This window comes from Equus quagga, chromosome 3, assembly GCF_021613505.1.
Source record: "Equus quagga isolate Etosha38 chromosome 3, UCLA_HA_Equagga_1.0, whole genome shotgun sequence".
Taxonomy (NCBI): Eukaryota; Metazoa; Chordata; class Mammalia; order Perissodactyla; family Equidae; genus Equus; species Equus quagga.
Window position 1 is genome coordinate 145,484,477 of NC_060269.1, and position 14,651 is coordinate 145,499,127.

Consider the following 14,651-nt stretch of genomic DNA (forward strand, 5'->3'; position numbering starts at 1 on the left):
ATTGTGTAGGGATTTCTCCAAAGCCTCCTCAAGCTTCTTCCTGTGACAGTTCCCAGGACAGCTCGGTCCCATCTGTTCATCTGACATTCCATTAAGTCTGTGTGCTACCACTGTATCCTGTTTTCCCCTTCCTGTTTCTCGCCACACTTACTCAGACAGAATGACAGAGTTTGCTATAATTCCTTGCCATAAATCTCTCCAGTCAGCTTTCTCCCCCCGTCCTAAGCCCCTTTCTCTGAAAGGACAGCCTTCAGGCCTTTTCTCCTTCAAATCCCAGTCCAAAACATCCCATAATGGAAATAAACATCTCCAAGTTAGGCCTCAGAAGATGATTTAACAACAACAAAAGAAACTGAAATATGTTATTTGTGCTAAAAGGCTAAGGGAACAGCTACATAACCCTGGGGGGACAGTGAGCTAACCCGTTTCGCCGAGCGGCCGTTTGAGCAGGCATCCTAATGTAGCAGCCGTGTTCCGCGTGACCTCGAAGAAATCACTGGGCCTCTCTACATCTCAGGTTCCTCACCTGTAAATAGAAATTCTGATACCCGTCCCGCTGACCTCACAAGGTTGGGTGAGGATAAAACGAGACCATTCATGCAGTAAATATTTGCTAAGAGTCTACCGTGTGCCAGGCCCGTTCTAGGAACTGGGGACACAACAGTGAGTCATTTAAAACGTTGTGTTGATGAGATTCAGCCATATGGCTGCATGTAGCTGTAGACTGGCCATCCTCATTGCTATATAGTATCCTGTTCGGTGAATGTATCACGCTTGATTTATCCATCTGACTCTTAGTGAGCATTTAAGTAGTTTCCAGGTTTTTGGAAACTGGAAAATGAGGCTATGAACATTCTGGCATACGTCTTTTGGTGAACTTAGGTACCCATTTCCTTTGGGTCAATTCCCTTTTAGTCTTTCTAATTAGGTCAGAAAGTCTCAGGCTGGTGCTAGCATGCTCTGACATCTCTCCAGCTCTTGTCAATCTGTCCTTATAACAGAGCACCAACCTCAGGCTCAGAGCCTTCAGCATCCTATTATAACCAGCTAGTCTACTAACATTGTTTTATCAGCATTATATATGTGTATATATATATAGATTTTTTAAAGATTTTATTTGGTAAAAAATTACTAGTGCTCCATTTATTCATATATAAATTTATTTATATTATTTGTATGTTATTTATACAAGGGGTTTTTTTGAAAATAAGTTTTTCTCAAGTTTAAAAAGTCATCATTTAAATAAAGGTGTTAAGTAAATAGTGATTATGGTGGATACAGCTGGCAAAAATGTGCAAAGGGGTATGTGAAAGACTATAATGTAGGAAATGCTACTCTGCAAATACCAGGCTTTCGAGTTATGTATCCTTGCTTATCATCACTGGATAGCATTTTGCCCAGAGAGGCGTTGGTTTAATTAAAGACTAAGTGCTCAGATTGGGTGCGCTGGCGAATCATTCTAACACACTGGGTTTCCTCGTTTCCAGGAGGAAAACGTCACAGCAGGTAGGGTGGGAGGCTCCCGGAAGGACTTGGAACTAAAGTAATATGTGAACTGAACCTGGCAGGTGGAGAACAGCATCTTTTTAAGAAATAGTACATTTTCCTGTTTCTGTGTTCTTTGCCAGACCTGGTGGGTCAGTGGCGCCTCCACAGTGAGGAGTGGGGCAGACGGCATGTCGGTGGGAGAAACAGGAGCAAAGGTTTTGAAGGGTTTTCTTGGGACATCAGGCGGTCACTGGCTGAAGTGGGGGAAATAAGTAGCAGAGCACCTCCAGTAATCAGTGCCCCCACCCATCACTGTCACACTTGATCATGGTGACACTGATAACTGAGCACCTCTGAAATCCTAAGTACCCAAATCTACACCCACTCCTCTTTCCAACTCATGTCCCTAATACTTGTACTCAGACTCCAGCAAGCGTTTACTCCTCCAGGACTCCTACTCCACTGATCCCAAATCTATCAAACTCTCCTCCTATCATTATTTTCACCCTGATCCAGTTTAGATTCCACATCTCCATGAGTATAAACTCTCACTTGCAAACATCCTCTGCTCCCTGGTTGCTCCGTGAACAGCCCAGCAAGGCCCCAACCTTGGGTTGCCCAACAGTCTACCCCACTCTATGCTGGGTTTTTTGTTTGCCTTTTTTTTTTTTTTACTCTGAGCAGGGGAATGTTGCCAGAGAAGAGCACACACTTCTGTTAACCGGTCACACTCTAAGTTCATGATGTGAATCTCAAATATGCCTTCACTACTGTTCAGCTGTTCTATCTTCCTGCCCTGACTTTTTTGTCCAAATATTTCTCACCTTCTTACTACCCCCCAATCCTCCTTGCCCCACTCTCCATGCTCAGCATGCCTCATACTAGTTGAGAGAATTAAATAAAGTAATAAGCATAAAGCGCTTGCACAGTATCTGGCTCACAGTATATCTCAGTAGATGCCAGCCATGATTATTATCACTCCATTGTCAGTCACCTGGATAACGAGCCTATAAGCATCTACATCATTCTCAGATCTATATCATTCTCTCATCTATATCAGTACCAGAGATCAGCCCCTCTCACTTTCTCAAGGACTCTGCTTCTGCGGTTTTCTCTTCTCTCCTGCTTTATCAACTGCCCCTCTCTGTTAGATTATTTACACCACTACATAAACATATTCTAGTATCTTCTATCTAAAAATAACTCTCTGTGAGTGAAATGGTGGCTACCAGGAGATTGAGGTTGGGGAGATAGTACAGATGTTGGTTAAGGGTACAAATTTATGAATAATAAATAAGTCCTAGAGATCTAAGGCACAGTATAATGAATAGACAACAATGTTGTGTTATAATCATCAAACTTGCTGAGAGACTAGATCTTAATTATTGCAACCACTAAACTAAGAAGCAACAAAAATGTGACATGATTGAGGCGCTAATTATCATTACAAGGGCAATCATGTTACAATATATAAATGTATCAAATTAACATAATATGTAAATGTATCAAATCAATATGTTGTACAATTAAAGTTATACAGTATAATATATCAAATATATTTCAATAAAAGATTTAAAAATAAACATCAATCTTTGGATGCAGGATCCCCTCCATCTTCTACCTCATTGCTCCCCTTCAAGGCTAACCTTCTTTACAAAGTTATCTGTATCCACCATATCCACTTCTTCCCCTACCATGCTCTCCCCAACTCACTCCAAACTGGTCTCTCGTGTAACTTATTTCCATCATCCTGTAAGACAGTTCCTATCAAGGTGACCAATGACTTCCACATTCCCAAACCCAAAGGTCACATCCCTGTGTCATATTACTTGACCTCACATGCTACACAATCACTCCCTCATTGTAGCAATGTTTTATTCTCTTGCCTCCTCAAGTACCAAAGTCTCCTGGTTCTTTCTACTGAACTCCTTCTCAGTCTCTTTTGGTGGTTCTCCATCCACTGCTGAACCTGTGAGTGTTGGAGGAACCAGGCTGCTTCATCTGGAGTTCTCTCTTCTTGGTCCACAATCATTTCCTAGGTGACCTCATCCAGTTCTATCAATACCACTTATTATCTGCTAATTCCCAAATTTCTATTTCTAGCTCTGATATCTGCTTGAAATGTTATACTCCCTTGCTTACTTCATGCCTCCATATGGGTGTCTACTAAGCATCTCAGACATAATGCATCCAAACTGAACACCTTCCTCCACCCTCTCTCCCAAGTCTTCCCCTGCTAGGTGAATGGCACTACTAGTCACCCAAGCCCAGATCCAGGAGGTACCTTGGATTACTCCCTTTCTCTCACTTCTCCATCCAATCCATTGAGTTCTTCAAGAATACTGCCAAAAAATCCACAGAATGGTAGAAGTATTTGCAAATTATGTATCTGATAAGAGATTAATATCCAAAGTATATAGAAAACTAAAACGTAACAACAGCAACAAATAAAACAAACAATTGATTTAAAAATGGGCAAAGGAAGTGAATAGACATGTCTCCAAAGAAGATATACAAATGGCTAATAAGCACATGAAAAGATGCTCCTTAGGGAAATGAAAATCAGAACCACAATAAGATATCCTGTCACATCCCTTAGGATGGCAGAAGGAAAGAAAGGAAGAAAAGAAGGAAGGAAGGGGGAAATGAGGAAGGAAAGAAAGCAGGAGGGAGAGAGGAAAGAAAGAGAGAGAGAGAAGGAAAGAAAGAAAGAAAATAAGTGTTGGTGAGCATATGGAGAAATTGGAATCCTTGTGCAACTGTAGATGAGACTGCAAAATAGTGCAGCCATTACGGAAAACAGTACTGAGATTCCTCAAAAAGTTAAATATAGAATTACCATATGTCCACCGAATTCATTTCTGGGAATATACCCAAAAGACTTGAAAGCAGGGTCCCCAAGAGATGTTTGTACACCCATGTTCACAGCAGCATTATTCACAGTAGTGAAGATGGACAAGCAACACAAGTGTCCACTGATGAATGAATGGATAAACAAAATGTGGTATACACATACAATGGAATATTATTCAGCCTTAGAAAAGAAGGAAATTCTGACACATGCAACAGCATGGGTGAAACCTGAGGACATTATGCTAAGTGAAAAAAGTCAGTCGCAAAAGGACAAATATTGAAGGGTTCCACGTTATACAAGGTATTTAGAGTAGCCAAGTGCATAGAGACAGAAAGCAGAATAGAGGTTCCAGGAAATGGGGAGCTGTTGTTTTATGGGTACAGATTAGTAAGTTTCACTTTTGCAAGATGAAAAAGTTCTGGAGATGGATGGTGGTGATGGTTGCACAACAATGTGAATGTACTCACGCCACTGAATTAGACACTTAAAAATGGTTAGGGGCCAGCCCGGTGGTGTAGTGGTGAAGTTTGCATGCTCCACTTCGGCGGCCCAGGGTTCACCGGTTTGGATCCTGGGCACAGACCTACACACCACTCATCAAGCCATGCTATGGCACTGTGCCACATAGAAGAACCAGAAGGACTTACAGAAAGATATACAGCTACGTACTGGGGCTTTGGGGAGGAATATTGGCAACAGATGTTAGCTCAGGACCAATCTTCCTCACCAAAAAAAAAAAAAGTATACCTTTAAAAAAATGGTTAAATGGCAAATTTTATGTATATTTTACTGCAATTTTTAAAAGTATAAATAATTTTTTTAAAAAGAATACTACCAAAATAGATGCCAAATCTGGCTGTTCCCTCCATCTCTAGTACCACCTAACCCAAGCCACCATCATCTCTGCCTGGACTCACTAGCTTCTAGCTGGCCTCCCTGATTCTCCTTTTGACACCCCCAGAATCTCTTTGTCACAGAACAGCCAGAGTAATCTTTTTAAGATGTAAATCATGTTCAGTTACCCCTTTGCTTAAAATCTTCCTATGGCTTCCCATCATGCATACAATAACATTCCTGCTCTTACTGGGGCACAGAAAGCTCTGCACAATCTCATTCTTGGACCTCAACTCTTACCACCCTGCTCCTCCCTGCCATGCTCTGGCCACGAAGCATCCTGTCGGCTCCGTGAGCCCACCGATTGTTCCCACCATATGCGTTCTGCACTAGCTTTCCCCTCTGTCTGAAAGTCTATTCCTCTTTATCTCTTTCTGCTCTGAATCTGACTCGATCTACAGCGGCTCCAAATCACCCTCGGTCACATCACTCTGTCCTAATTTTCTCCACAGCACTTACACCATCTGATGTTTTTTCCATCTCTTATTTTTGACATTTGTTTCTTGACGGTATTCCTCCACTGGGAGTAGCACCTTATGTGACCCTGAATCCCAGAGCGTAGAACAGTACCTGAGCCATAGCAGACACTCAGGAAATATTTGTGGAATATTAAATGAATGAAAGGAAGAAACTAGAGAAAGGGAAATTAGTTTCAAAATTTTGCAAGGAAAACCTGGCATAACACCATATCCCCCAGGATAGTTACTTAGAAACAGAAATATAACAAATTCAGAAAACTTTATTTGTATTTTACAAGCATCTCAAACTCAGCACGAGCAAGAGCACAGAACATCTTCCTTTTTATCCACTCAAAGCTGCTCTTCCTCTTGACTCCTCTCCTCCCAAAACCTGCACGATCTGTTGCACCTACTATCTAACAGACAACCCGAACAAGAAAATAAAACTTGACGGACGAGATATGTTTGTTTGTAATGCCTGAACTTCCTGACGTTTAGGGCGAAATACCCCGATTAGTCTCACAAAGAAATGAGTTTCTAAAGAAACTTAAAAAGCTTCCCGTGGCCCCCAAATCACCCTCCAGCGAAAGCCTAGGTCGAGTACTCACAAGAGTAGTGCGGAGCCAGCACAGAGTAGTCAAGGAGGTGTTAGGTCAGGAGGTTTCTGGGATCCCCCCACTGCAACCACCTGCATCCTAAAACTGGTCCCAACTGTCCCAGCTGGCTCCCATCTTTTCCCCTGCCCTTGAGTGAGGTGAGTCTTCAGTTGGGGTCCAGACTGTGTCTGGGTGAGTTTTTAAAATGGTACACCTCCACTATTAGATCACTAACAACGTGAAGCTCTGGAAACATAAAGCTGGGGGAAACACATTCTGTTTCGTGAAACCCACCTTTTCGGCTCGGCGACTCGCGGCGCTTCTCCAGGTCGATGCGCCGCACAGCCCGCAGAGGCGCCCGCGAGGTGGCGCTCGTCCTCCACTGTACCTATGCGAGATCCGGCGTCCGTACAGTTCTCAAACCCCGGAGGCCATCTCCAACCCTCAGTTTTCACAGGTGAGAAGACTATGCTCCAAAGGGAAAGTGTCTTCCGTGAGGTCTCATCGCTGCAGCTTAGAGGCTCGAGCAAACCCAGCTCCCCATATTTCCGAACACAGTGAATATTCATCACCTGTCTCTCTACACACGGTTTAGTTTATTGATTATAATATAATAATGGCATGTTTCTTTCTTTCTGCACAACAAGCTTTAGATTCAGGTCCTCAGGCCTTAGCGTCCTTTATTTTCAAAGGCACGGAACAGAAAAAAAAAACGTTAGATTTGCCTGCCTGAATTCTTTCTTTGATTTCCTTAAGTTCCAAGCGCCTTTTTTTGAAGAACGCATAGCATAGAAACGAGTAGGGAAGACAATGGAAAACATTTAAAGAGAATAAACATGAAGGTTAATGACAAAAACTGGTTAGAGAAGAAAACCCAACTGGATTGGCATTAGATAAAGTCATATTGGAACCCCGATTTAGCCGCTTACGAGGTCAAGTCATTTAAACTCCGTGAGTCTCAGTTTCCTCATCTGTAAAATGGGGATAATAATGTTTTCTGCTCACCTCACCCTCAGGGTTATGTGGATTCAATAAAACAATAGGTTGCTGGCATATTGTTGGTGAGCAACATTTGTTTAAATATAAAACTACGTTGGCCCAAAATAATGCTTCTCTCTGCAGTCTGATATACCTGGAGCATGTGAGTGAAAAATCCTAGTGGGAAACGGATGACATAGGAACCCAGGAGCCGGTGTCTGCTGTCAGGCAAGTGGCGTGTTGCTTGACGCCACGCTGCGGAAGATTGGAGGCCCCTGGGGAGCCTGTGGATGGGGACAGGCGGTCAGTCCCGGGCGCGGCCTCTGCCTGGACCTGGCTCCAGCGAGCCTGCACTGGCGCCCCCACCCCGCCCGCCAGCTCGCGCAGTTCAAGCTGCGGGCTCTGAGGGCACCGAATGCAAACCCTCGTTTTAAAGGACTGGAAACAGTGGCCCAGAGAAGGCAGGTGACTTCGGTCAAAGTCATAGTTGTCTGAGAAATGAGTCCCGCGTGGCCTCCAGTTGCAGAGCAGCCTCTGGCACGCACCCTCGGGCCGCTCCGGGCACAGAAGGCGTTCTCCTCCCAGGAAGACGGAGGACTGCCGAGGGCGCAGGTGGAGAGCGGCGGGGACGCGGCGCGCGGTGGCCCCACCAGAAAATCTCGGCTGATTTGGGTCCCCGGGAGCGCGGGAGCGGGCGCAGCAGCTTAAGGCTCGCGCCTGAGAGCCTGGGTTCCCCGCTCTCCGGGACCCCCTTGGCTCTCCCACCCTCACCCCACGCTCTGCCCGCGGCCCGTGGAAGCCTCACCGCCCAGCAGCGCCTCGGACCCGGGCTGTTCCGGGGCTGGGAGGGCGCGGCGCGTAGGGGGCGCGCGGGAACCAAACTGCGGACAAGAAAGAAGACTTGGGAAGAAAGAAACAGAGGAGGAGAAGAAGACTAGGAAAGAGCAGGGCGAGGGGTCCGGGAGGAAGGCACAAGCGTGGATCGAGCCCGCGCCGGGGCTCCCCGGCTCCGCCGATTCCCGGGGCTGGCCCAGGCCAGAGCGCGGCGCCAACTGAACGTCAGGCGGTGTCGGGCAGTCGCGGGGTTCCAGGAGCTCTTGGCCACACCTGGAGCAATTACCGTCAATGGGCTGGAAGGTGGGCCCCGGAGCGTCCGCGCCCCTGTGCCAGCCGATCTCCGGCCTTGCGCTACGCGAGGACATGCTGAGCCCTGGCCACACACACCCACTCACCGGCCTTGACTCTGCACGTACCCAGGGAAATCTCTGCATCCGTCCACCTCCGCTCACAGTCTCCTAGAGCCTTTTCATCCCCACCCAATCCCTATTAGGAGCAGCTTCTAGTTGTAGCTCTTGACCGGTGTGTTTATCCTCCGCCAACACCCAGCTCCTGGCCCTGCCTGCAGCTGTTCACCAGACCTAAGGATCGAGTAACTGCAGCAGTTGCCCGAGATGACACGAACCTTTCTCGCTGTGCGCCTCCCGAAGACTCGTAATGCAGCCACTTTCTTACACTCCAGGCACGCAAAAAAAAAAAAAAAAAAAAAAAAAAATCCCGGACAACTCAAAATCACCGAACCGCATCTGTCCATCCTTTAAAATCCTCGGCCCAAGCCTGTGGCAAAGGACATATCCTACCGTTTGAAGGGGCAACTAAATGGTGGTTATTATTTTCAAGTAAGTCTTTGTATAGCCCCCAAACTTACTTTAATACTCGGTCACTCAACTTGCAAACATCTCTCCCTGTCCATGTGTCCGGAACTCACTCTATTATTTGTCACACCAAGTCCTAACCCCACAAATGGATAGCTGTCTGCAACACACGGTTCACACCTGCCCATCTCTCACTTTCTGGGCGATCTGTGCCAATCTCCTCCTGCACTTACCCCCAGAGAATAACGACAAATTGTCTAGGGTGGTGGGGAGGGGGTAATTCGAAGAATAAGTAAAGATCATAGGGAGGAAGGAAAGAACCCGCTTTCTTTTGAAACCTCGTAAGCGTTCTGTTCTGTTGCCCTCCTGGCCTGAAGAGCGTCTCCTTCCTTACGATTGCTGGATACTGACACCAAATTTAAACAGCTTTCCCTCACAACTGATGTAACCTTAAATAGCTTTCAAGGGCAATGACCTCTTCAATCGTAAGTTTTTCCCCCCAATACACTACCAGATCTGCACTGTAGTGTACTGGGGATGCAAAAAACCATCATGTGGCTGAAATACTGGAAAGTACAGATGCTGCAAAGGCCCCCCCACACACACACACTGAGACTGAAAACGGTAAACAGTGGGTGTATTTCAGTTTGCGGTGCAGAACAAGAACCACCAAAAAGAAAGAAACAATGGGAAATGTTATTTATTTTAGTGACATCAAAAACACTAACCCCAGCAATTTACTAAGTTAAAATCACAGTTCTTTAAACTTACTTAATGGTTAAAGCTGTGTTTTTGGTGTTAGGTTAAACCCCTGGTAAAATTTATGGAAGATAGTAAAGTATATTACCTGAGTAAATTTTTTATTTAAAAATAAATAACGTAAATGAGTAACAAATGTTTTGATATACCCATAATATTTCTGTTTCTTAGTTTGGCTCCTTCTATTACATAAAACAATGCATTTCTTATTTTTCTAAGAGCATTTAATGTCGTCAGTTTGAGATCATTGCTATGGTAATTCCCAGATAGCTTTTAAACAAACACATATCTTTTTCTAATCTTATTCCACTCACAAGTAACAGAATATTTAAAGAACAAATAGAAAGTCTTTTTCTTTCTTCCTGGTGTAAAATTTAACAAACTCCAATTAAATTCAGTATTGACCACCCAGGGAAAAGACCATGCAATTTCCAGAAACTCTCCCAAAGATGCCTTCCAATTTCTCGTGTGACTTTGGTTCTAACTGTACCGTCTTTTTCTTTTTAATTCCTCTATAGAAATCGAATCAAATAAAATACGATGAGAAAACAAAAATATTCCTCGAATAATTTTAAGTAACTGATTATTTTAGCGAAAAGAATTAGCAGTGAGGAAGCCGCGAAATTGTAAGGGGGGAAAAGCGCATTTTATTCTTCCTATCAATGAACCTTCCTAGAGAAAAAGACCACGCGCGCGATTTATGGAACAGCTTCATCTTGGATTTTCCCCTCAGATTCTGACGCAACGAAATAGCGTGTTTCATAAAAGCGGTGGAATAGGTGGATATGTCTGCAGAGGGAAGAAACGTGGTTTCTCGGGCAGCGTGTCTGGGTAAGTGAATCTCACTGTTGCCGGAGGATGCTTCGAGGACCAGGCTTGGGAGTGAAGGAGTTAAGTCAGACCCTGACTTTCTCTGCTCAAAGTGCCCAGTTTTGTCTGTTGGAGTCAACGTCGCCTAGCTGGAGCCAGCCAATGGAAGGCTGGGAGCGCCCTGGACGGCCCAGGGAGGGGGCGTGGCTTGAGGCTGTCACTCAGCGGTGAGGAATGACACCCGAGCGGGAGGGGGGTACCGTGGAACGCCGAGGAACGAAAGAGAGAAGAAACAGATAAAACCAGGGCAGGGGGTAAAAAGGTGCCCCGCGCCTCTCGGAATCCAGCGGCTGCTGTCGCCGCCGCCGCTGCGACCAGGGGTGGGCTCCGGAAGAGCCGACCCAGCAGGGAAGGGAGAAGAAAAGCCAGGAGCGAAATCCTGCAGGCGAGGAAGAGACAGAGGCGCAAAGAAAAAGTGACTACGGCCGTGCGCCCCGGAGGCACTCAGGAGGGGACTGCAGCCGCGGAGGGGCCGCCGCTGATCCTCCCCCCACGTCCTCCAAGGGGCAGACCCCCGCCCGCCCCTAGGGGCGCGAGGCGATGAGATAATCCAGCTGAGCTGCGAAAGGAGAGCGTCTGGCGCTGGATTGGGGGGAGGGGGTCTCCGGGCGGGGTGGGCCTCGGAAGTGGGGGTGAGGGTCGGCGCTGATCCTGGGCCAGAGGGGGGCGGGGGCTGCTGGGCCGTGCAGGAGAGGGCTGCAGGGGCCTCGCGCGCGGGACTCACTCGCGCTGCGGCGGCTCGCGCGCTCCGTCCAGCTCGGAGCTGCCCCGCGCCCCAGCCGCCCGCCCGGCCGGCCGCTTCGGCCCGCGGCTCAGATGGCTGTGCGCGGCGCCAACACCTTGACGCCCTTCTCCATCCAGGCGATCCTCAACAAGAAAGAGGAGCGCGGCGGGCTACCTGCGCCGGAGGGGCGCCCGGTACTCGGGGGCACAGCGGTGGCAGTGGCTGCGCCGCCCGCTGTCTGCTGCTGGCGGCTGTTTGGGGAAACAGAGGCGGGTGTGCTGGGGGGCACCGAAGACTCTCTATTGGCGTCGCCTGCCGGGACTAGAACGGCTGCGGGGCGGACCGCGGAGAGCCCTGGAGGCTGGGACTCGGACTCTGCGCTGAGCGAGGAGAACGAGGGCGGGCGGCGCTGCGCGGATGCGCCGGGGGCCAGCGGGACAGGCCGTGCGGGGGGGAACCTGGGCCTTGGCCAGCCGGTCTGCGAGCTGCCCGCCGCCAAGGATCTGGAGGAAGAAGCCGCGGGCCGAAGCGACAGCGAGATGTCGGCCAGCGTCTCAGGTCTGCTGAGGCTTCGCTGGGAAGGGGGCCGGGCTGAGGGGCTGGGCAAAAAGGGCAACCTCGCCGAGTGGGGTAGGTCTGCTGTGAGCACCCTGCGCCCTGGGGCCCGGGGGCTGGCCGAGACGCGAAGCTCTGCGCTCCAGCGCAGGCTGCTCTAATCCTCCGGGAACTGAGCCCGAGAGAGGACCAAGCAAGTCCTCAGCGCCCTGCGTCCTGGAGCGAGGCCTGAGACGTCCTGGGGCAGTGTACTCTAGACCGGACTGGAGAGAACCACTGCAGCCTGGCTTTGAGTCCCTAGTCAGTGCCTTCGGTTGTGTCTGTCTCCAAATCCCCCAAATCAGCCAAGAGACCTCGGGTAGCCAGTGCCCGGGCCCTGGCCCAGAGAGGAGAGGCGCTCCCGGCTGAAGGTCCCAGGGTCCGGCCCCTGAGCTCAAGGATAGGGAGTGAACTATACCTCCTAGTGGGCCGGAGGCCGAGGATCTGCCCAGCCCGGGCTTTGGGAGGAGGGCTTGTTTAGCTTTCCCAGATCCCAGGGCCGGGAAGGCTGCCCTGGGGTGAGCACTTAAGAACTGGAGGCAAACCCAGCGGCCAGCTGAAGGCAGAAGGGCTTGATTTAGGTCAGCCCAGATGCAGCCGAGAGAGGGACGTCCTCAGCCACAGGCCAGCTCGTCATTTGATCAGAAGACGCCTGTGCCTGCCCCAGTTGGGTGGACGCTTCTGTAGGCCTCACGCTGGTCCCAAGGAAACAGTATCTGCCACAAGCCAAACGCGGGACCTCTCTGCTAGGGTGTTGCAGGAGAACGGGGAGAGGCCCCCGAAGCTGGCGTCAGTTTAGTGTCCCAGGACTTCAAGCAGGGGCACCGCTCCCCTCTTTACCCCCAATCCCCAGCCCTCCTCTCATTTCCTTGCGAAGAGAGAGAGAGAAGCCCACCCAAGGCCTTGGCACCGCCTATTGCCACAGCCTTCGCAGCAATTCCAGATGGCTGGGGGCGGAAGACTCCGCATACTTCTTTTTCAGGATCTGTCCCCCCACCTTCGCTTTACGTGAGGCCGATGCGTGTGTGCTGAGACAATGCGTGTGTGCGAGTGTGCGTGTGTGTGTGAGAGAGAGAGAGCATGAATGCGGGGAGGGGGTGAACCCAAGGAGGGAAAACGAAAAGCAATCTAGACCCCCCCAGGGTTCAGCTCTGAGAGCCGGGAAGGCTTTCGAGGATGCTCAGTCCCAGTGTCCCATGTTACTGAGGCGAACCTTGGGCCCAGAGAGGGCAGGGAGCTAGATCTCTGCCGCACAGCATTTGATACAGCGGCTGAGTCCGTTGCCTGGGACAGGCCTGGATGCCGGAAGCGAGTGGGACAGGGTTCTGAGACTTGTCTCCAGAACCCGCAGCCTCTAGGCCCTCCCAACCGCTCTTGTGGGATCAAAGCGTATTTCCGCCTGCCACTCTTTCCCCCACCCCCGCAGTTGAGGCAGGACCTCATTCCTCTGCGGCGCTGACAGTCTCTTATTTCTGTTCCCACTGGGCTCCACAGGCGACCGCAGCCCTAGAGCCGAGGACGACGGTGTTGGCCCCGGAAGCGCACGCGTGTCCGCACTGTGCCCTGGAGCCGGCGGCGGCGGCGGCGGGCCGGCGGGCGGCGCGGAGGAGGAGGAGGAGCCCGCGGCGCCCAAGCCGCGCAAGAAGCGCTCGCGGGCCGCCTTCTCCCACGCGCAAGTCTTCGAGCTGGAGCGCCGCTTCAACCACCAGCGCTACCTGTCTGGGCCCGAGCGCGCAGATCTGGCCGCGTCGCTGAAGCTCACAGAGACGCAGGTGAAGATCTGGTTCCAGAACCGTCGCTACAAGACCAAGCGTCGGCAGATGGCTGCCGACCTGCTGGCCTCCGCACCCGCCGCCAAGAAGGTGGCGGTGAAAGTGCTGGTGCGCGACGACCAGAGACAGTATCTGCCTGGAGAGGTGCTGCGGCCACCCTCGCTGCTGCCACTGCAGCCCTCCTTTTATTATCCTTACTACTGCCTCCCTGGCTGGGCACTCTCCACGTGCGCAGCCGCCGCTGGCACCCAGTGAGCCGGCCCGGGGCGAGGCAGCGAATGATCCCCGCGCTCCAGCTCCAGACGGCCGCTGACGGCTATGCAGGTTGTGCTCTGTGCAGGGGCGCCCCGCCGAGGGGGCAAGTGGAGGCTGAAATCCAGCCCTGGCTCTGTTATCCGGGACGTGCGCCCTGGCAGCGGGACTGAGTCTGCCCAGAGGGGGCGCCTTTTTCTAGTTTGAACAGAGGCACCCTTATGGCCTAGGGGCCCTGCTCCCCGCTCACCTGCCTGGAAGCCCTTGGACATTATTTATTACCACAATGTTGGATTTGGATTGTGTCTGCCTGGGGATGGCGTTCCCCCGGAGCGGAGAGAACTCCTGGAAACCACATAGCCTGAATCCCCAGAATTTCAGGCCTGCCGGGAGCTTCGTGCGCTAGGCCACACGAGTTCATGGTATCCATGCTACCAATCTATGTGTATCTACATATCTATTAGTTTTGGGAATTGCGTTTGTAACAAAGGGGTGCAGAACCCTGGCAACCCCAAGGAACCAGGCCATGGGTTGATTTGAACCGTGAGGGGTTTGGTTTTCGGCCCTCTGTCCCACCCCTCCCCGGCTTGAGAGCTCGGGTAGGGGCGCCCGACTGGGTGCTGAATGTAAGGAAGGGAGCCTCCGAGCACAGGGCAGGGCAGGGGACAGGAATCTTCCCTCTCGGAGGTCCAGGGCCAGGACCAACGGTGGGCCAGGGAGCCCCCAACCAGGAGAGAGCAAACCCGGGCAGCCCTTCGCA

At 50.4% G+C, this 14,651-nt stretch overlaps 1 protein-coding gene across 1 annotated transcript; it reads left to right on the top strand.

Annotated features, from left to right (window-relative positions):
- Positions 1–11,365: 11,365 nt before the first annotated feature.
- On the top strand, positions 11,366–13,894 carry NKX3-2 (NK3 homeobox 2). Its single transcript, XM_046655941.1, has 2 exons — positions 11,366–11,831; positions 13,362–13,894. The coding sequence occupies exons 1-2, from the start codon at positions 11,366–11,368 to the stop codon at positions 13,892–13,894; spliced, it is 999 nt and encodes a 332-aa protein (XP_046511897.1).
- The last annotated feature ends 757 nt before the right edge of the window (positions 13,895–14,651 follow it).